Below are 23494 nucleotides of genomic sequence, written 5' to 3'. Positions count from 1 at the left end.
GACCTTATTTATTTTAACACGATGATAGTCATTGAATTTGGTGTTGATTCTTTTATTTTATTTTTATACTTATCATGAATTGTCAACCGTACCAAATTGGCATTAACTTATTTGGCTTAATTGTTGCTTAGTCCGCCAAACAAGTCTTTGTGACTGAGCTTAATTATCTAAAAAAGCAAAGGTTTTTTGTGGTGTGTAATTGTGCGATTTTTTTAGTAATTGTTTGAAGGTAAAATTGAATTTGTGGTAATATGTTAAATGAGCTACAATGCTTGGTGCACAACCTGAAGATTCACATCGCGGAAGGTGGTAGAATTAGAGTATAAGGTGTAAAAAAGGAGGTGAGACCAATTATAATTAGATGATAATAACTGTTTAGATGGGAGAGGACGTGTGTATGTGTATAAGCATGAGTAGATTATTCCTAATTTTGCAAAGAAAGTGAACAATTGGGATGAGTAGGGTTTTGGGTTATCGTGTGAATCAAAAGGACTTGAATTGACTAGACCCTTGAAATTTTCGATGGTTTGGGTGAAAGAAAGGCAAATCTGATGTCCTTTGGATTCAGTCTCAACCTAATTTGATATATAACTGTTTTAATTTTGTATTTAGTTCATGATTATAAGATTTAATTTTCTGACCTGCATTTCCAAAAGCAATAGATGGGGAGCCCTTCGTCGGAGGTCAGCGATCTGCCTCTTCGTTCAGAGATTTTCTCGTAGAAGAGTCTTGATAAGTAGGGGTGTTAACGGGTCGAGTCGAGCCGACTTTGGTCTTAAAAGGCTAAGTCTGTGTTTAAATGTGTCAGTCTAACCTAGCCTGTTACCTGTTATGAATATAATTATCGGCCTGTGGCCTATCTTATTTATAAAAAATAAAAATCTGGTTCAGCCTGTTAGCCTGTTTAAAAAAAATAAGACAACCAAAATTTATTCAAACAAAATATATGATCAACAATACTAATAACTTCACAAAGATTCATAATTCAATGTATATCCAAAAAGCATAATATAGAACAAAAACATTCAAAAAAATTGTTTAACCAATAAAATGAGGTGAAATGGGTTGAGGAGAGAGAGTTATTATGAATAGTAGAAAAAATATAAAAAAAAAGGTTAGTATACTAGGCTAGCCTGAAAGGCTTTGAGGCCGAGCTTTTGAATTAGAGCCTGAGGCCTTTTTATTAAACTAACTTTTATACAAGTTCAAGTCTGATTCCAACAATCAATTTTAGACATGTAAGCCCAAGCTTTCACGAGCCGAGCCTAAGGCCCCTGGTTCGTTTAGCACCCCTATTGATGAGCTCTTAGGTAGAGGGATTATGACCCTGTTTGTTTGGTTTTTTTTTCCTTAAAAAATAGCTTTTATGCCTTGTTTATTTTAGAAGTGCTTTTCACAAAAGTTATTTAGATTTTTTTTAAATAGTTTTTTTTTTAAATATTTGACTTTTGACTTCAGCTTTTTTTAGAAATTAGAATTTTTAACTTAAAAAAAAAAACGAATTTTTGGCTTCTTTGTTTTGTAACTTCTGTTTTTTTTTTTTTAAGTAGACACCCAAACAAATTTATTGTGAGAAGTTTTTTTTCAAAAAAAAAAAAGCAATTTTTGAAGGGAAAAAAATCTATCCAACCGAGCCTAAGAGCAATAGAATATGGGTGGAGCTGAGGAGATTGTTGTTGAGAGTGTCTATGGGAGGAGAGGTGTTTTGGCCATCATGAGTAGGATAGGGAAAAGTGTGGCTTTTGTTGGTGGTTTTCTAGGTTTCAACTATGTTTACAATTTTCCATAGACACCGTCAAATGTTCAACCAAGGACAATGGATTCAAGGTTGACCTACTGTCCAAGAAAGAGTAATCAAGTATTGTTTAAGCTGGGTTTTCATGGGTTTGGTCCGAGGTGTAGAGTGGTTTATTCCACTGTGTGCTTTAAGGAGCATATGCAAGAGACTCAGAGTGAAAATAATCAAAAGATTCATGCCTAAGGGTAAAAAAGTTATATATGTAAGTGGTTGTGAAATGTTATAGAATGGTGATGTGACACAAAATGATTTCTACAAGTGGAGCATATTTACGGTACTAAGGGAGTAGCTAATCTATTTCCTAAAATGGAAAAAAAAAATGTAAGGAAATAATCATAAAGACAAGAATAGTATAAATGTGTTACTTTTTTTTATTTTTTATAAAAAAAAATGTACTGAATGCTCGGTACATTTGATGTACCAAAAATATTTTCATACAAGTAAGTGTGTGTCAATCAAGAGAGAATCTCATTGTATAATAATACCCCTAACTTAAGTATTTAAATTAATTACATGAAGTAATTAATCATGTATAAGTGGGTTGAATTAAGTAAAAGGCCTAATTAAATAAACTGGGGTCACTTTCGAGGTAAAAGTGCAGTTAATGGGAATTAGAGGGTAAAAATATGTGTAGAGAAAATTACCCAAAATGTAAAAGTGAAGCTAAAAATATTACTAGAAAAATATTCTAGTTCATTGGGTAAAGTTTGGTAGTGAATTGAGGTGAGTAGATAGATAAGTCTTTTCCCAGTTGAAATAACTTAACCTATGTTAGGTTAAAAAAACAAAGAGCCTTCCCACTTCTTCTTCTTCGTGCGTCTGAATCAGAGAGAGAGAGAGAGAGAGAGAGAGAGAGAGAGAGTTGCGAATCTAGCAAGTGTACTAGTCGTACAAGTAATAAAATGATGAGTAAAGATCGTTCCTACGAGGATTTGTGTCAAGCACTGACTAACCATATGTATTTAAGTTGAATCAAACAAAAGTTCATAGATTGCATAGATTTCTTGTCACCAGAAACTAAACTGAATTGAATTAAAACTTGATAAATAAATAAAATGTAAATTATAATGTAAACAAGTAGTCAGATGTCATTTTCCCTCAAACATGAATTTATAGATGAACCAATTTCCATTATGAATTATCTACTATGTGATGTTGATCAACCTTTTTCTTATCATCTCAAGATGTAATCCCTTACTACCCTGATAGACACATTAATCAGAAACCCCAATCCCTTGGTGATTCCTTTCTTAATACATGCATTAATTACTAAGGTCTTAAGATCACATCAGAATCCTAGCATCAATCCCTTGACTACTAGAACACTGATGATGAAGTTGTCAAAAATAGAGAAACAATGTAAACATGTCTGTTCTACACTATTCCTCAACATGAAGAATTAATCAAGACAACTTCATACAATCACATAATAGATAAACAAAACATCTAATTAACCATTCATAAATTCAAACTTGAGTTCCATTGAATCAGACTACAAAGGACTCTCCTAAGACATAATTGAAATACAAACAAGAGAAGAAAGATCAAACTCCATTGACATGATAGTTGAGTCTTCAATCTCCAAGTGCAATTACATAGGAAATACTAACTATTACAAGAACTAATCCTAGGAATTTGGAAATTCAGAGAAAATGAGGAGTCAGATCAGATCTATGAAAGACCTGATCTGATCTCCCTTCTCCTAGTGTGATGAGAAAAGTCAGAATGAGATATGATGGATTGGATCTGATATCTGGAATATGTCAGAATGTGAAGGCCCCTTGTCCTTTTATAATTTACAAATTACAACTGAAAACTGACATGGGCGCTAAAACTCTCATTTCTGGACGTTTTAGCGCTCAACCTTGACGGATGCCCAACTGCTTTTAACTGTCTTGGGCACTAAAACGCTCAGTTTTGGGCGTTTTAATGTTCAACACCAGCATCTTTTGTGCAACAGGGCGCTAAAACGATCAGTTTTGGGCGTTTTAGCGCCCAACACTTAGAATTTTTCCATTCTTCAGAATCTTCTTCCTTCTCTCTTTTGCTTCTTGAGCTTCATTTCCCTACAAAAACAATGTAAATTTTCAACATAAGCTTCAGAACGTGTATTTGAGAGATTTCCAGGACATTAACCTCTTTTTCATCCATTTAATCACACAAATTGATATTAATTCATGCTTAAAAACCTGATGAACTAAGGGTCATCACAATTCCCAGATTTGAACATTGTTGTCCTCAGCAATGAATTAAAACAGAGAAGCACTTGAGATTCTTTACAGATGAAATTCATGAGGATGGACTTCAATTAACAAAAGATCAACATTTCATGATACAAAATTATAACCATGCAATCTCTTATTTCCTATGATTTGCCCAACATCATTTGTGACATTTCAACAGATCAGTAAAGATGATATACAGAGACTTCCAAACAACAACACCCCCTCACTAGGAACTTCTCAAAAATTATGAGAATTTTAACACTCTTGCACACTAGTGTTTAAGGATGTACTTATCTCTCACTCTTAACTGCACTCAAACTGCCATAGGCTTGCCCATCTTCTCACTATCCACAGTAACAATGATCCATAAGGTAGATCAAAAAGGTTTTGGTATGATTAGCAATGAGACTTGGTGTGTGGCTTGACTAGAGGTAAGGATTTATGTGAAAAGGTAAGTTCAGATCAAATGAATCAGATTCAGATAAGAGGGAATTCACAGTAATTAATCAATTTCTTCCTAATTCCCTCAACTTTCTTCCTTTTCATTCCTTGTTCTTTTCTTTGAACCTTTATTCCTCCTTTTCTTCCTGACACTTTGTGTCTTTAACAAAAAAAATTCTTTTTCTTTCTTTTTCTTTCAGACACTTTGTGTCTTTAATACTTCCCTCTGTCTCTTCCAAACACTTTGTGTTTCACAACCTTTTCTTTTTTTTCCTTCTTTCTTTCTTATGTTTCCAACACCTTGTATTCACTTATTGCAAAAACACTTTCCTCCCCACAGAACACTCCATCCCTTATCACTTATCTGAAACTTTTAATCTGAAGGATTGGAATAAATGTGGTTCTTGGCTTGATAGACAACAGGCTAGGCTCAAGTGTTTCATGCAATTGGAACTTAAAGGTTGGCCATTTGACTTTCTGGTTCAAGAAGGAAATGCCTCTACCCTACACATCATCAACCATTTCAAGCAAGAAACAGGGCAAGTTCTAGAGCTATTCATGCAGTGAAGTGCTCTCTGAACAAAATTTTCTGTATAGGCTCAATTTCCTCACAGTTCAGGGTGTATGCTTGACTTTCTCTATATGCATCAAAACTAATCTTTCTACTCTTACACATTGAATGAGTCATGCAATCATTTCATTTAAGCTCAACATGCAAGGTATAAGATTGTATCCTTAATTTGATCAATCATATAAAATTTTGATCAGTCAAATCCTCATGGAATTTCATATCACAACTGAAATCCAAATTCAATATTACAGCTAAAATCTAAATCACACAGAAAACTTAGAAAAGAAAAGAGATTGAGATGTTTCCCTGTTTTGGCTCATCAATTTGTGTGACATCTCCATGAAATTTGCATGCCATTCAATCACACCCAATTCCCAGATTTAAATGTTGCTGTCCCCAGCAACTAATTGAAATCTAAAACAACAATTGATCACTGAAACACATTATACATAACCCAATAGCATCAGTACCATCGCAATGTGAATCAGTCAAAACAGTAATTATCTCAATGTACTAAACTGAATTACAAAACTAAACTAACAGCAAAATAAAACTAAGAGAAAACTACCCAGAAACATGTAAATCATATGAGTGGACCAGCGCTAAAACGTTGAAATCAAGCGTTTTAGCGCTGGTCTCCAGAGACATGTGCACATTGATGTGCGTCGCATCGCGCTAAAACGGTCACGTCTGAACGTTTTAGCGCTATGGACCAGAAAGAACAAAAATTCACACATAAATTTAAATTACTGAAAAATAAAAGATTCAATCTCAAATATTAATGGTGTCTGTCAATGTTGAAGAATAAATCCCCGGCAACGGCGCCAAAAACTTGTTGCGAATCTAGCAAGTGTACTAGTCGTACAAGTAATAAAATGATGAGTAAAGATCGTTCCCACGAGGATTTGTGTCAAGCACTGACTAACCATATGTACTTGAGTTGAATCAAACAAAAGTTCATAGATTGCATAGATTTCTTGTCACCAGAAACTACACTGAATTGAATTAAAACTTGATAAATAAATAAAATGTAAATTATAATGTAAACAAGTAGTCAGATGTCATTTTCCCTCAAACATGAATTTATAGATGAACCAATTTCCATTATGAATTATCTACTATGTGATGTTGATCAACCTTTTTCTTATCATCTCAAGATGTAATCCCTTACTACCCTGATAGACACATTAATCAGAAACCTCAATCCCTTGGTGATTCCTTTCTTAATACATGCATTAATTACTAAGGTCTTAAGATCACATCAGAATCCTAGCATCAATCCCTTGACTACTAGAACACTGATGATGAAGTTGTCAAAAATAGAAAAACAATGTAAACATATTTGTTCTACACTATTCCTCAACATGAAGAATTAATCAAGACAACTTCATACAATCACATAATAGATAAACAAAACATCTAATTAACCATTCATAAATTCAAACTTGAGTTCCATTGAATCAGACTACAAAGGACTCTCCTAAGACATAATTGAAATACAAACAAGAGAAGAAAGATCAAACTCCATTGACATGATAGTTGAGTCTTCAATCTCCAAGTGCAATTACATAGGAAATACTAACTATTACAAGAACTAATCCTAGGAATTTGGAAATTCAGAGAAAATGAGGAGTCAGATCAGATCTATGAAAGACCTGATCTGATCTCCCTTCTCCTAGTGTGATGAGAAAAGTCAGAATAAGATATGATGGATTGGATCTGATATCTGGAATATGTCAGAATGTGAAGGCCCCTTGTCCTTTTATAATTTACAAATTACAACTGAAAACTGACATGGGCGCTAAAACTCTCATTTCTGGACGTTTTAGCGCTCAACCTTGACGGATGCCCAACTGCTTTTAACTGTCTTGGGCGCTAAAACGCTCAGTTTTGGGCGTTTTAATGTTCAGCACCAGCATCTTTTGTGCAACAGGGCGCTAAAACGCTCAGTTTTGGGCGTTTTAGCACCCAACACTTAGAATTTTTCCATTCTTCAGAATCTTCTTCATTCTCTCTTTTGCTTCTTGAGCTTCATTTCCCTACAAAAACAATGTAAATTTTCAACATAAGCTTCAGAACTTGTATTTGAGAGATTTCCAGGACATTAACCTCTTTTTCATCCATTTAATCACACAAATTGATATTAATTCATGCTTAAAAACCTGATGAACTAAGGGTTCATCAGAGAGGAAAAGATAACTACTTTGGGGTGCAAACCCTAACTTCCTTATTTTCCAACCAAATCAACTTATTCCAAAGCCAAAATCACTTAGAATATTTCCCTCATTGTGAATCCAAGCTTGCTTTTGAGTGGGAGACTTTGTGGAGAGAGATCTTCCCTCTCAAATATTTTGACGACTTTGAAAATTGAAGGAATTTGGGGGCATTTTCATCCATGGGAGCTTAGGAGACCTCTATTCCTTGGTTGTGTGACCTATTGTGGTAAGTTTCCACTTCTCCAACCTAGTTTTCATGGAGTTTTCTAGAGGTTGAAGACAATGAATATTGTTTTTTTTGTGTTTTATGAGTTTAAGTAAGAATGAGGCTAAATTCCTTTGGAAATATTATTAGTAATGATAAATAAACGGTAGAAATAAGTTTAGATTGTCATTTTAGTATACTTGATATTTGGAGAAATCTATGCTTGAAATTGAGGATTTTCTTGCATTGTTAGCCTTGGTTGGTTGTATATTTAATGGTGTCCCTTGTACGGCTAGGATTGAGGCAAGTGGACTAAGTAGAGTGACCAATCCTTGTAAGCGTTCAATTAAGGAAATGAAAGCTTTGAGGAAAGTTCAAGTGTAAGGTAAACCTTCGGATCTTGGAGTTGATCCCCTTGAATGTTCCACCGTACTCCATTGAGGAGGAATGATTTATGAGGTGTGATATGTAATGATGATAGTAGTTGTATGCTCATGCATTGATTCATTCATTGATAAATGTTATTATTACTTAATGATCATTGATTGATGTTTGATTGTTTAAGAGTAATTAAAGAATGGTTGATAGATGTAAAAATAATGAATGAAGTAATGGTTGAGGATTCAGATTGAGGTTATGTTGATAGTTGAGAGATGAGGTAGTGATTGATAAATGAGAAAGGATTGAATAGTCCTTGGATCAGTCTAATGAATGTAACTAGTATGATGGATGTGTCGTCTTCCTTGGAGCCAGCCCTAAGGGGAACTCCTTATGGTTACTACCTGCGAGGAACATCCCTTGAGGATCCCTCTTGAAGCCATCATGTCAGTAAGGACTTCCCCTGGAAACAGCCCTATGCGGATCTCCTTATGGTGAGAGCCTAAGAGAGACAGCCCTGCTGTGGACCTCTCTTGGAAATGCCTAGTATTATGATGAGGATGATTAGTAGGGACTTCCCTTGAAAACAGCCCTATGTGGATCTCCATGTGGTAAGAGCCTACGAGAAACAGCCCTTAAGGATCTCTCTTGGAAGCCCCTAGTGTGAGATTGTGGAATTCCCTTGGAAACAGCCCTATGCGAATCTCCTTGTGGTGAGCACCTAAGAGAAACAACCCTTTGAAGATCTCTCTTGGAAGTTCATGTGATGTTTATGGATAAGAATGTGTTGAGCTGTTATGATTATGCGTACACCGAAAGTGAACCTTAGGGTGGAGTGATCTCCAAGGACCCCAGGTTTACTGTAATATATTCGTATATCTCACCCCGTGTTGTGGGGTATCATTTCGGGTACTAATAGAGGTGAGGCTGAACGAGGCAAGAAGCATGAGTAGATTGTATCTGATAGTTGGACATTTTGAGTTGCATGCCATTTAGAATTGTTATATGTGTAGGCCAATTGCACCATTATGTGTATATGTATTTATTTTGAGGCCATATGATGTATTTTGGAGGACTTAGTGCATGATTATTGTAATGATAATTGCCATGTTGTTTATATGTATTGGCTTTGATCATGTCTCTTTGATAGCTAAGTCCTTTGGCATGTAATTATTTTGAAGAGCATAGTTGTAATTGAGATATTGATACATTGATGAATGTGAAGTTATGTTTTATCAATTTGAAATGTATGATGGATTAATTAAATGTATGTGAAATGTGCGAGCCTCATGGTGTGTGACCATGGTTGGCAATCCCTCATCAATTAGGTACCAATAAGTTGGAGAAAGGAGGGAGGAACTCCTTCAAGTGAACCACCAAAAACAGGGGAGATCAAGTCTACCCCAGGTGGAGCGTGCTCAAGCACTGATAAGAGCGCTCAAGTGTGCTGTGTGCATGAAATAGAGGAAAAATCTCTGCCTTTGGGCGCTCAAGCGCGCTGAAAACATGGAGATGGCCAAAAATTTTGCCTCTGGGCGCTCAAGCACACTTCCCGAAAATAGCACGAATATAATTTAGTAAAATTGGCATAACTTGAGTTATAGAGCTCCGAATTGAGTGCGGTTTGAACTCACGCGAAGCTAACGAAGAGATCTATGACATAGTAGGAGATAAGAACCATAAAGAAAGTAGATAATTCCCAATTTAATAAAAAGTGAAGATAGCTTAGTATTGAACTTGAACAAAATAAGAATATGATGTTAAGCTTAGTTTCATTTATTCCGCAATGTCATACGGTTATGGTTACGCAATTGGTTATTTTAACCGCAATTGGTTATTTTAACCGCAATTGGTTATTTTAAATTCGGTGTTGTTCAAAAGGAAAATAGTAAGTTTTTTTAAAAAAATGTATCCAAGTTTTAATTGAACCAATGTGATTGTAACTGCGCTTAGTATCATAAAGTAATGATAACAAATCGGTTCTAAAACGGGGTATTACACATTGCAAGTAGTGAAGGCTGTCAATCATGTGGTCGTTTTGTGCTATAATTAGAGTGGAATGAATCACATGAAGGACCCAAACAAATCACTAGTCTAAAACAAATATTATTTCTAAAGTGAGCAAGTGATGTTGTATTCGTTTTTAAATTTTAACAGATTAAGATTGTAATGTATTTTAAATCAAATCAATGACAAATAGCCTGGTATTTATTCATTTTAAATACATTCAATGTATTGAAAAATTAAATATAGTAATTGTGATAGTAACAAATGCTTTCCTTATTTGTAACACTAACACATCATAAAACCCTCTTTGTTTCCTTTTTATTTATTTTTAAACCAATTATAGAACTTCACGACATTGTCACCACAATGGAATTTCAGCTACAATTATATCACACAAATTTAGTTTGATGGGTTGATAATTCCTATATTTGAGTTATTTAGGCATGATTTCAAATATGCAGTTGTGTGCTTGTTTATTCCCTTAATAAAAATCAATAATTTGTTATAGATTATGCAATTTAATGCTATAATTAGCGCTAATTATTGGTTGTTGTGTCTATTTTTATGCGGGATCAACTTAGGTTGAATTTTGGAAGAAATTTGAAAGGAGCAATGGACTCTGGCAAAACCAAAAGAACCCAAAAGTACGAGACAGCATCTCACGACTTTTAAAATTTGTATGTCGTGCCTGAGGCACAACAAGTGCATGATTGTCTCGGTTTATACAAGGTACAGTTATAGCTATGAGAATAATTTTCTAATAGAGAAAGACAAGCCTCTGAAAAACCAAATATACACAAAAGAAGAGCATTTATATAAATGATATTGATAACGATTATGAAAGGAAATGACAAAGCCATAGCCAACATCTATTACACTTTAAATGGAAAAATAGCCACAAATTCATTCCTGACATAAAGCCAATGCAACTACGTAAAACATCATGCAATATTGTACAGCTTTGCTACAATATTCTTACAACCAATACAACTAATTCATGCAAGAAATTCCACGATTTTATTATGTAAACTTTCATTTAACCAAACAAATTCTACATGCCAGTAAGAAGGTAATTCCCTTGCACCTACTTTTGATCATTGGCATCAAGAACAGGCAAAGTTTGGCACAGAATATCAGCTGCATGCTCAAGCTCCTGTTCTGTTATAATTAATGGGGGAACAAGTCTGACAACATTACCTTTTCCAGCAGTTAATACTAGCAGGCCAGAATTTCTGCAAGCATCTACTAGGGGTGAGGCTGGCACGTCTAAATCAATTCCTATAATCAGCCCAAAACCGCGAATCTCTTTCACATGGCAGTTTCCTCCCAACTTCTGTTTTAGTAGTTCTTTGAAGTATAGACCTTTCTTAGATACAGCAGAGAGGAAATCAGGGTTAGATATTTTATCCAAAGTAGCAAGAGCCGCGCTACAAACAAGAGGACCTCCTGCAAAAGTACTTCCATGGTCACCATAGTTTATAGCAGAAGCAACTCTATCAGTCACAAGGACAGCTCCAATAGGTAGACCTCCAGCAAGAGGCTTGGCAAGTGTCATCATATCTGGGAAGACTCCATAAGCCTCATGAGCCCAAAGAAACCCTGTTCGACCTAAACCACATTGAACCTACAAAAATCACAGAGAAGTATGCATGTTCAAAGAAAAAATAACCAAATGGAACAATTACATACACAAAAAGTGATAAACATACTTCGAAGTTATGTCAGCTACACATCATCATTCAAGAAAATTAAAAATTTATGTGGATTTACGATTGGGTTGCAGTGCTGTTTTCTCTCTAGCTCTCATTCTCATTCACTTACAAATAATTAAAAAAAGAGACAATAAATAAAAGAAAATAAACAAACAACCAACCAACCATTTCATGTATGATGTCCTCAATAGTGAGATATCAGACAATTTTTTCAAAGCATCATCATTCAACAGAAAAAAGATTTAAAAGAAAAAAAAAAATTAAAAAACATTCTTGTGCTATGCCTTTGTTATATATGCAATTTTTTATTCTTTTTGTAAAACTCAGCAACCCAAGATATGCGATGCATTCATTTACTACTATACGAGAACAGTTGCATATCATGATTAGATCATGTATACCTCATCAAACACAAGAAGCGCCCCAGCCTCATCACAAGCACTTCGCAGAGACTGTAGAAAATCTTTTGTAGCACTGTATATTCCCCCTTCTCCTTGGATGGGTTCCACAAAAACTGCAGCAATCTTGCCCTGCTGAATTAATTCAACTGCAGCCTGCGCATTTCCATACTCTAAAAAGGTCACTCCTGGCATAACAGGTTCAAAAGGTGCTCTGTACTGCATTTTACTTGTCAAAGCAAGTGAGCCCAGGGTTCTCCCATGGAAGCAATTGCTAAAAGCTATGAACTCAGTAGCTGGTACTTTACCATTAGTACATGTGTGTTTCTGATACTTTCTTGAAAATTTAATAGCGGCTTCATTTGCTTCAGTTCCAGAATTTGCGAAAAATACACGATCTGCAAAAGAACAAGATACTAAACGCTTCGCAAGTTCTACCTGCATCAGTGCCAAATTAATTACAGATCCAGATAAAAGGTGTAATGCAAAATTATTGTAAGATGTAAGACAAAAGGTTTTCTGATTTGATACAATTTGATTTGCACTGAAAAGGTATATTTATAAAAGAGTAAATGAGAAAAAACGGAAACAAATTCAAATCCCTATTAAAGGAAAAAATAAATCTCTAATTAATAGGCTATAAATCAGGGATATGATTGCATCCCAAGTAAAAACAGAAAGATTCTAATCCTGATTTTCTACACTCCCCTTCAAGTTGGGAGATAAATGTTGATCATTCCCAACTTGCCAATCAGGTCTTCAAAAGCTGGCTGGTGTAGGCCCATAGTGAGGATATCTGCAATCTGCTCTTTGGTAGGAATATACACCATACATACACTTCCATCATCTATTTTTTCTTTGATAAAGTGGCGATCAACCTCCATATGTTTTGTTCTGTCATGGTGAACTGGATTTTGAGCAATACTGACAGCAGCCTTATTATCACAATACACTCTGACAGGTAGGGAAAAAGAGATTTTCAATTCCTCAAGGAGTCTTCTTAACCAAATTCCTTCACAAATACCATGGGCTAGAGCCCGAAATTCTGCTTCTGCACTGCTCCGGGCAACAACTGTTTGTTTCTTACTTCTCCAGGTCACAAGATTTTCCCAGATACAGGTGCAATATCCTGAGGTGGATCTTCGGTCCAATGCAGAGCCAGCCCAATCTGCATCTGTATATATTTCAATCATCCTCTTGTGTCCCCCTTTAAAGAACAATCCTCGACCAGGGGTGTTTTTGAGGTACTTCAGAATTCTATAAACTGCACTCAGGTATTTTTCCTTAGGAGAATGCATGAATTGACTAACCATGCTAACTGCAAATGCAATATTAAGCCGAGTGTGAGATAAGTAGATCAACCTCCCCACCAATCTCTGATACTGCTCTTTGTCAACTTCTTTCTCATCTTCAATTCCCAATTTAATATTGGGTTCAACTGGAGTCTCTGCTGGCTTGCACCCAAGCATTCCTGTTTCTTGTAACAGGTCTAGAATATATTTCTTCTGAGTTAAAGAAATTCCTGCCTTACTTCGAGCAACTTCCATGCCCAGGAAATATTTGAGAGATCCAAGATCCTTCAGTTCAAACTGATTAGCTAAACATTTCTTCAAAGAGCTCATCTCCTCACAATCATTACCTGTGACAATTATGTCATCAACATAAATAATGAGAATAGCAATTTTACCACCATTAGAGTGTTTTAAAAATATGTGTGATCAGTCTGAGCTTGGAGGAATCCTTTTCCCTTAACAGCTTGAGTAAACTTCTCAAACCACTCTCTAGGGGATTGTTTAAGACCATAGAGAGACTTCTTCAACTTGCATACTGAATCGTCTCCTTTTTCAAAACCAGGTGGTGGATCCATATAAACTTCTTCGTGTAGATCATCGTTCAAGAAGGCATTCTTTACATCTAATTGTTGCACGGGCCAACCAAGATTTGCAGCAAGTGATAAAAGAACTCGGATAGTGTTAAGCTTGGCAACAGGGGCAAATGTCTCTTGATAGTCTATCCCATGAGTTTGAGTGAATCTCTTAGCAACCAGTCTGACCTTATACTTGTTGATGTTGTTATCTGCATTAAACTTTATTGTGAACACCCACTTGCAACCTACTGTTTTCTTTCCTCTGGGTAATGCTACAGACTCCCAAGTTCCATTTTTGTTGAGCGCATCCATTTTTTCAAAGACTGCATTCCTCCATTTTGGATCATCAAGTGCTTCTTGGATATTTTTTAGTATTTTTGTACTGTCTAACATAGTGTTGAAAGCACGAAAACCTGGGGACAACTTTTCATATGTGATATGATGAGAAATAGGATGAGCAGTACAAAATCTAGTACCTTTTCGGAGAGCAATAGGCACATCTAGGTCGGCTGTATCAGTGTTGCTGGAACTAAGACTCGAGTCAGAATCCTGGCAGTCTAAAGGCTCCTGAGGTGATTCTCGCCTGCTGTAAAACTTTCCCCATTTACCGAGATGATCTCCATTATCTGACACATTAACTCCCCCTGTCTTTTGCATAATGACTCCCCCTGTCTCCAACGACAAAACAACAGAATCATTTGGTTTCCAAGACTTATCTTCATCAACCCCAATAGACTCCCCCTGAAGAGAAGTCGAAGGAAAAAAAGATTGTCTCTCATCAAATGTGACATCCATAGAAACAAAGACCTTACGAAGTGAAAATGAGTAACACTTGTAGCCCTTTTGGTTAGGAGGATATCCTATGAAGACACATTTAATGGACTTAAGATCGAGCTTGGACCTTTGATGGGGAGGAACATGTACAAAAGCCACACAGCCAAACAACTTGGGAGGAAAAGAAGAGTGAGCCCGAAAAGAAGGAAAGGTGTGGGTAAGACAAGATAAAGGAGATTGAAAATTTAGGACACGAGAAGGCATCCGATTGATGAGGTATACTGCAGTCAAGACAACTTCCCCCCAAAGATATTTAAGGACATGCATGGTAAACATAAGAGCTCGAGCAACTTCAAGGAGATGTCTATTTTTTCTTTCAGCCACCCCATTTTGTTGAGGAGTGTTAGGAGAAGAACTTTGATGAAGAATGCCATGCTGGATGAGATAGTTTCCAAGAACAGAATTAAAATATTCAGTACCATAGTCAGTTCGAAGAATTTGGATAGAGGTCTGGAACTGAGTTTGAACAATAGCATGAAAGTTTTAAAAGTGGATGCAGCGTCAGACTTATCCTTTAGAAGGTATACCCAACATACCCTAGAGTGATCATCTATGAAAGTTATAAACCAACGAGCACCAGAGATATTTTTTTCACGGGCTAGACCCTATATATCACTATGAATCAAGGTAAATGGAGAAGAATTATGATGGACTCTAGGAGGATAAGAAACACGAGAATGTTTTGCAAGCTGACAAATATTACAAGAAAAAGAAATGGGATTTTTATTGATAAATAAGTTTGGGAACAACTTCTGAAGATAAATGAAATTTGGGTGTCCTAACCGACGATGCCACAACAAAACATCATTACAATCATCAGACAAACATATCGAGTGGTTCACAAAAAAAATTTCTTCACAAGAATCTTTTTCTAAATAATAGAGTCCTTCTTCCTCTCTAGCACTGCCAATCATCAACCCCGAGTCCTGATCCTGGAAAACACAAGCATTGACAAAAAACTAGGCAACACAATGTAACTCAGAGGTAAGTTTGCTGATAGAGATAAGGTTACAAGTAAGAGAGGGAACATGAAGGACTGAGTTCAAAGTAATGTGTTCAGAAAGTTTGATGGATCCTTTTCCAGCAATAATAGAGAAGCTGCCATCTGTTGTTGTTATTCGTGACTGTTGATAGTAAGGGGTATAAGAACAAAATAAGGTTGCATTACCTGTCATATGATCTAAAGCCCTGAATCAAGAATCCAACGACTACTATTATCAACATGGAACGCTATACCTTGTTGAGCAACATTGTTGGATGGAAATTTACTTTCAATCAAATTTGAAGTTAACGTATCCAATTCGAACACAGAGGAAGCTAAGGCATGGGACATGATACTCTCTGAGTCATCCAAGGCAGCAAACTTGGAGTTTGATACAGAAATAGTAGCAGAAGTGGAAATGTTTCGCGCCCAATAGTAGCAACAGTCACTCTCTAAGTTGTTTTTTTCTTGGATAGCCATAGTCCGAAATAACAAAGGTCTCCAATCACTGATTTGAGCCTTCAACAGATGGGAAAGAGGGAGACAAGCCGAAAGAGACCTCTCCGAACCGGAACAGAGCACTGCAGGGAGGCACGTGGCTTGCACGCACTGTATGGTGGCTGCGCATGATAACGCGTAGGGCGGACGCTCCGTCCTTTCTCTAGCGCGTGGGGCGCGTGGCTCAGCAGAATCCGATGGTCCTTCTTGGAACTTGTAGATCTGCTCCTTCTGTTTCGAATGGTGCGAGTCTTGGCCGGAAATGTCGCAGGAAAAATTTGCCTTCTACAGTGATTGGTAGCCTTACTTTGCTCCTGGGACTTTGTAGGAAGGGAAAACAACCTTAATAATGGTTGGAGGTTGAGTTTTCCGGCGTTGTGTCGCCGGTTTGACGGTGGTTGTGGTGGCTGAGTTTTCTCAGGACTAACCTGCTCTTGATAGCATATTGTAAGATGTAAGACAAAAGGTTTTCTGATTTGATACAATTTGATTTACACTGAAACGGTATATTTATACAAGAGTAAATGAGAAAAAACGGAAACAAATTCAAATCCCTATTAAAGGAAAAAATAAATCTCTAATTAATAGGCTATAAATCAGGGATATGATTGCATCCCAAATAAAAACGGAAAGATTCTAATCCTAATTTTCTACAAAAATGTGAAAACACTGATAACAGCTCCAAAATATGAACTCATGTAGAGATTAATGCAACAGCTATAGACAATATTCAATTGAAAATAACTCCAATAGACATTTGCATAATAACAATACAGCTATATAGAACCACATAAATTCTTAATAGGCCTTTTCCCCTCTTCTAATTTTCCTTCCGATAAATGAAGATACAAAGATAGAGTGAAGAAGTAGGGATAGGGAACATGAAGCCTTAAACTGTCACAACAACCACAAAATGTCCAAGTAAAAATTCTAAACAAGAAATAAGCTCAAAACAACTCTCCATTAACCTCCAAAACAGAAGATAACTTCAGAACTTAAATAAGAACCTATTTAAGTCTTTTATTTCCTTCATGCCCTCCATAATTTACTGTGGCAGCTAACTTTTAAGTTCCATTTTTTAACCTTTGTACAATAGGGAAATAGGTCTATGCAAAATATCGCCCTAACATCCTTTAGCAACAGATTAACAAACTTTTACCCCAATGAATCAAGAAGTGTTTGTGGACCTTGTAATTTACTTGCATTGCCTAATGACATAGTGGATAAAAGTTCTTCCTCTGGGGTCCTCTCACTTGGACAAAAAGGTGTCAGCTTTTCAGCATCCGGATGAGGGAGAATTCCTTCTTCAATTCAAACATTAACAGAAGGATCTCCTGATAGATTATTCTTGTCCTTTTTGGAATTGTGGAAGCCTAAACTAAAAATTCTTTAATCTCAGCGCCTTGTTGCTGAAAAATCAACTTCAATCCCTTAAGTTACCATCGATGTCAAAATACCCTGCTCAAATATTCTGTTGACATATTCAGCTCATAACTGAATTGGATGCAGCCGTTCATCATCTTCAAGAAAGGAATCAAGATTATCTCCATCACATAATAACTTGCCCATCTCTTCATTAGAGTTTAAATCTTGCTTCATCATTTAACTGCACTCTTTCTAACACAACTTTGACCGTAAAGAAAACTCTAGACACCTCCACAACCATATTAAATGCTTCAATGTCAATTTTTTTCCCATAGAATTTTGAACCTTTTCACCCTTTTTTGGTAATTGTAATGATTTTCATTTTTCAGAATTATATATGTGACTGGATAATGTTGGAACTGCCAACTTTAGGCCTGATGCCATATGAAGATGCACATCTCCATCTCTAGGTGTACCTGGCAACTGAATCTGTGATGCTTCACCTAATATGGTCGATTCCTTCTGACTGAGTTCTAGAGTCATATAGGGCCTCACATGCTTTTTTAACAACACAGCAAAAAATTAGGACAATCTATGCCTCAGATTACGCTGATCCGCCTGACCATCACACTTAAATTTGGAACAGGTTGGCAATCTACATAATTGGGAAAATCGGGCTCTCAGTTTCTTTCGTTTTCTCTCTCTCTCTCCCCCCCCCCCCCCCCCCCCCCTTCTCCTAACTCTTTTACTACTAGAGTTCTACAAAACTAGAACAAAACCTTGTAAGCACTTCATGCTCTTTTAGAAGTACTAAAGCTTGACAGTGATAACTGATAATTGATAACTAAGTTTCTCTATTAAGAAAATGGTTCACTATGAAATCTTCAATGCTGAAATTTTTCTTTACCAGAGTCAGAAACTATTGTAAATCAACATTTAGAACCAAGTTCTATCACTCAAATCTAAACTTTTCTTGCCACTCAAATAATAAAAAATATTACATTTACTACCTTTCTAACAAAATAAGCACATGTATTTTTCCATCCATTCCTTCAAATAATCTAAACACCCTTCCCACCACCCCACAGATTCATTCCTGAGCATGACAAATGACAACAAAATAAAATAAAACCTTTTGAAAAACAAAATCTGCACCTACACATGCCCTGTACAATTCAAGAATGCCAAGATAATGCAAGAAGCATGGAACTTCAAATTTTTACAATAAATAACCATTAAACCCAACATCAAAACATGTTTCTAACAAGACCCAGTACCTCAACTCAAACAAATAAAAAAGCAACAGAACTTTAAATCAAAAACCATCCATGATTCCCAAGCAACATAACACAACTTATAATAATGATTAAAAAAAAAACAGAAGAAGAATCATGGGCATGCCCAAACCTGAGGTTTAGAGTGATAAATATTGCTGACATGAGTAAGGATACCAGCTTGGTCAACAACAGCTCTCAGCCAATCAGCATCACCATGTCCAAGTGCATTCACAGCAATTCCAGCACTCAAATCCAAATACTCCTTCCCTTCAACATCATAAACCTTGCAACCTTTTCCTCTCTCAAGAACCACTGGTGCCCTTGCGTAGGTACCCACCAAGAACTTCCCTTCATCCTCAATCACCTCCTTCGTCCTCTTCCCACCACCCAACGCCACCGCAGCGTCGGTTGCTTCCACACCCACATTGAGACATGCACTGAACACCCCCCTTCCACAGTGAACCTTTTGAGGAACTTGTCGCTGTTGTGTCCCTACTTTGAACAATTGACCGAGTTTGTGGCTGCTGTACGAGGATTCACAAGTTGAGTGGCTAAGGCAAATGTGAAATGCACTCATTGCTTTCTCTCAGACAAAATTATTGTATTGGGTTTGGAAATTAGGGTTTAAATACACATTGTGATGGTTCTAGACACGTGCGAAATATAACCTCAAGGAATTCGTGCTCAGTAAACGACACTACACAGTCCACACTGTGCACCGTTTGACAGAAAGATACCACAGTTTCATGCGTTTTTTTTAAAAAAAAAACATAAGTAATGCTATCAATCTTATGTGTTAACGGTAAACAGTATGACATTTATTGACGGGGTGTGGAAGTATTGTATAAAAGTCATACCGAGACTTTTTAAGTTCTACGTTTAAAACGTACGTCGTTAATTCTATATTATTTTCATTGTTCACTTTTTTTTACTGTTAGTAGATAATTTATCAATGTAGAGAATTTATCTACATTGAGTCAAAAACGACGTCGTTTTGAGATGAAAATTAAGGTATTTTTGTAATTATAATTTATTTCAGGATTATAATAGTCATTTTCATTATAATTTTTTTTTAACTCAAAACGACGTCGTTTTGAAAGCGAATGTAGATAACTTATCTATAAACATTAAAGCCTATTTTCATTGGCAAAAATATTTATATTTTTATTGTAAAAAAAAAATTCAGTCACACTCGTATAAAAATGAGTACATTTTATTAATTTTTTTTTTTATAGTAGAACTCACTCATTTTTATATGAGTATAACCAAAAAAAAATTAACAAAAACAAAAATATTAAACTCATTTTCATGTGAAATTTATATGTACTTACCCTTTATCAATGGAATCATTTCTCACCGTCATGTCCAAACTTTACTTTAGCTCAGCTCAATTGTTGTTTGGTGGATTTCATTTGTCATTTTCAAAATTTTGAACCAAAGGGCTGCTCATTTATTGATGCTCTTATTAGTGCAAAGAATAAATCTAATCCAAAATTTTAAGATGTTAGGTGAGGGTCTTTGTTACACTCAAGCCCAAGCGTAAGTCCAAGCGGCCCCAATACCTGGACCAGTATGTTACCTGAGGCAGTCCAATTAGGAATCCAATAAAGGGTAGCCATCATGGGTAGTAGTTATATGTAATAGGAGTCGTTCCTTTGGTTTGTTTTATGCATTATTAATTAGTGTATTTTTAATTCTGCAAATTCTCAATTGATGTTTAAATAGTAATGAAAGAAAGTAAGAAAAGCATCTGATTCAGTTGCAACAACTTCTCTCTCTTCCAAATTTCTCTCTCTCTCTCTCAACTTCTCTCTTATATGAACTTTCTCCCTAACATTTGGTGCTTTCATTGCACTCTTACCTCTCGTCCAAATGGCTGAAAATACACGTCTTAAGGACGTTTCTAATAGGGTTGATTCCCTGCAACACGACCTCAATCATCGAATTGATTCACTACATCAACGCTTTGATGCTGCAGAATTATTACGTGAACGTCAATTCTTGAATCTTCAAGAATTACAAACAAATTTACATGAATCCAATGCACTGTTACATCAGGATTTGTCACGCCTCATTACACTTCAACAACAACATTCCCCATCAAACAACAATATTGCTGGTCCGAGTATTCTGGGTGCTGGACCCAATCACAACACCAGTCATGCTGGATCTGACCCTACCAGAGCTCGCACAGTCAAGCTTGATTTCCCCAAATTTTCGTCTGGTGATCCTACTTCCTGGATTACTGCAGCGGTCAGGTACTTTCGTTTTTACAGCATTCCTCCTCAGGAACGTGTCCTCTTAGCTGCCATTAATTTGTTCGATCCTGCTGCTTGTTGGTTTAATGGTTCATTTCAAGATACTTGTTTACCGGATTGGGATGCTTTCTGTGTGGCCTTGCAATTTCGTTTTGGCCCGTCTGAGTTTGAAGATCCAGCAGGGGCATTAGTTAAAATCCAGCAGTCTGGTTCGGTTACTGAATACCAAGCCACATTTGAAAAATTGGTGAGCAAGGTCCCTGCAGTCTCTACTCCCATGCTACGGAGCATTTTCATTTCGGGTCTCAAACCGAGAATCAAACGTTTAGTGCTCACCCACAGACCTCAAGACTTTCATGAAGCCTATGCTTTGGCTAGAGTGTATGAAGACCATGTCAATGATGAGAAACCTACACGACCATGGTACCCACCCAACCGTGTGTCCATCCCAAACACAGCCCCATTACAACCTATTACTCCCACTTCTCAACCCCATTCAAACCCTGCAAAACTGTTACCAGCTATCCCTATTCGTCGGCTTTCTCAAGCTGAAAGACAAGAAAGGAGAGACAAGAACTTATGTTACAATTGTGATGAAAAATTTGTCATGGGTCACAAATGCAAAGGGAGAGCAACATTACTTTACCTGGAAGGACTGGATGATGATCCTGATCCTCCGACTGCTATGCCAATCGAAGAGCCTCCATCTGAAGCTGAAGTGCTTCCTGAGATCAGTTTTAATGCCTTATTTGGCACTCACTCATCTCGCTTACATGGTTCTGTTGCAGGTCATGGAGTACAGATACTAATAGATGGGGGAAGTACCCACAATTTTATCACTCCAAGGATGTCTCAATTTCTTCACTTGTTGCTGCTGTCAACTACTCCTTTTAAGGTGCAAGTGGGTAATGGTGACACCCTCATCTGCTCTGTAGTGTGTCAGAATATTTCTCTAGTGATCCAATCTCATCCCTTCAATGTTGATTTATTTGTATTGGAACTAAAAGGGGCGGACATTGTTCTTGGCGTCCAATGGTTGTCTACCTTGGGTCCTATCCTCACTGACTATAAAGCTCTCACCATGTCTTTTGATTTTCAAGGTTCCAAAGTATCACTCCAAGGGGAACATTTACTGCAGGCCCAACCTCTTTCCACAGCCCAGTTGCATAAATTGCTGTCCCAAGATTCGGTGGATTCTTACTTAATGTGTCTCACTACTCAAGCTTCGGATATTACAGATTCTGACCCCACTTCACAGTCCCCTGAAGTCCTACAGCTCTTGGATTCTTTCCAGGATGTCTTTACTCAGCCCACTTCTCTTCCACCGACCAGACACATTGATCACCGCATTCTACTTCAACCAGATTCAAAGTCAGTGCAAGTCCGACCTTACCGCTACCCCCACTTCCAAAAGAATGAGATTGAGAAATTGGTTAATGAGATGCTGCACCTTGGTCAAATTCGTCACAGCCAGTCTCCTTTCAGCTCTCTCGTATTATTGGTGAAGAAAAAAGATGGTACTTGGAGATTCTGTGTTGATTACAGAGCCCTCAATGCCATCACCATTCGAGATAAATTTCCTATACCCACCATTGACGAGTTACTGGATGAATTGCATGGTGCCACCATCTTCTCGAAGTTGGACCTCCGTTCTGGATATCACCAGATTCGCATGGCACCCGAGGACATCCACAAAACTGCATTTCGTACCCATCATGGCCACTACGAGTTCCTCGTCATGCCATTTGGTCTTTCGAATGCTCCCTCTACTTTTCAAGCGACTATGAATGAGGTTTTTTCTACCTTTCTTCGTCGTTTTGTAGTGATTTTCTTTGATGACATTTTAATCTACAGCTCCACTTTTCATGACCATCTTGACCACTTACATGCTGTTTTATCAACTTTGAGAAGACACTCTTTATATGCCAAATTGTCCAAATGTCACTTTGAGCAACAGACAATTCACTTTTTTGGGCCACTTGATTTCTGCGAATGATGTGTCTCCTGACCCACAGAAACTCCACGCAGTGGCAGCATGGCCACTTCCCACTTTCGTGACTCAAGTACGTGCCTTCCTAGGCCTGTCTGGATATTACAGACGATTCATAAAACATTATGCAGCCATTGCCAGTCCATTAACGGATCTTCTCACTAAGGATGGCTTCAACTGGTCACAGGAGGCAGAAGATGCTTTTAATGAATTAAAAAAATTGTTAACTGCAGCCCCAGTTTTATCCCTACCTAATTTTCAGGAACAATTCACAATTGAAGCTGACGCATCCGGCAGGGGCATAGGGGCTGTTTTACTGCAAAACACCACCCAATCGCCTTTTATAACAGGAAACTCTCATCTACGATGCGTGGCAAGTCCACATACATTCGTGAGATGTTTGCTATCACCTCGGCTGTGGCCAAATGGCGGCAATATTTGTTGGGCGTCCCTTTCACCATCTATACTGATC

The 23494-nt window shown here is 37.0% G+C and overlaps 2 protein-coding genes across 2 annotated transcripts; one reads left to right on the top strand and one right to left on the bottom strand.

The window, feature by feature from the left end:
- Window positions 1-10673: 10673 nt before the first annotated feature.
- On the bottom strand, window positions 10674-19352 carry LOC133290571 (acetylornithine aminotransferase, mitochondrial-like). Its single transcript, XM_061488667.1, has 3 exons — window positions 18905-19352; window positions 11955-12389; window positions 10674-11465 (listed from the first exon to the last, which is right to left on the bottom strand). The coding sequence occupies exons 1-3, from the start codon at window positions 19349-19351 to the stop codon at window positions 10926-10928; spliced, it is 1422 nt and encodes a 473-aa protein (XP_061344651.1). The 5' UTR covers window position 19352; the 3' UTR covers window positions 10674-10925.
- Window positions 19353-20646: 1294 nt separating this feature from the next.
- Window positions 20647-23028, top strand: LOC133290572 (uncharacterized). The gene has a single exon (XM_061488669.1). The coding sequence runs from the start codon at window positions 20647-20649 to the stop codon at window positions 23026-23028; it is 2382 nt and encodes a 793-aa protein (XP_061344653.1).
- Window positions 23029-23494: the final 466 nt, after the last annotated feature.

This window comes from Gastrolobium bilobum, unplaced genomic scaffold (genome assembly GCF_033153095.1).
Source record: "Gastrolobium bilobum isolate Gb01-03AN ecotype WA unplaced genomic scaffold, APGP_CSIRO_Gbil_v1 utg12364, whole genome shotgun sequence".
Taxonomy (NCBI): domain Eukaryota; kingdom Viridiplantae; phylum Streptophyta; class Magnoliopsida; order Fabales; family Fabaceae; genus Gastrolobium; species Gastrolobium bilobum.
The sequence above is the reverse complement of the archived record's forward strand: the minus strand, read 5'-3'. Positions and strand labels throughout refer to the sequence as shown.

Bases quoted from the DNA above. Each gene is read 5' to 3' on its own strand.
- LOC133290571 (XM_061488667.1), bottom strand. From the start codon at position 19,351: ATGAGTGCATTTCACATTTGCCTTAGCCACTCAACTTGTGAATCCTCG. The intron at 12,390-18,904 runs GTTTGGGCATGC...GCACTGATGCAG, and splicing joins TTTATCACTCTAAACCTCAG to GTAGAACTTGCGAAGCGTTT. The intron at 11,466-11,954 runs GTATACATGATC...TGATTTTTGTAG, and splicing joins CGCTTCTTGTGTTTGATGAG to GTTCAATGTGGTTTAGGTCG.
- LOC133290572 (XM_061488669.1), top strand. From the start codon at position 20,647: ATGGCTGAAAATACACGTCTTAAGGACGTTTCTAATAGGGTTGATTCC.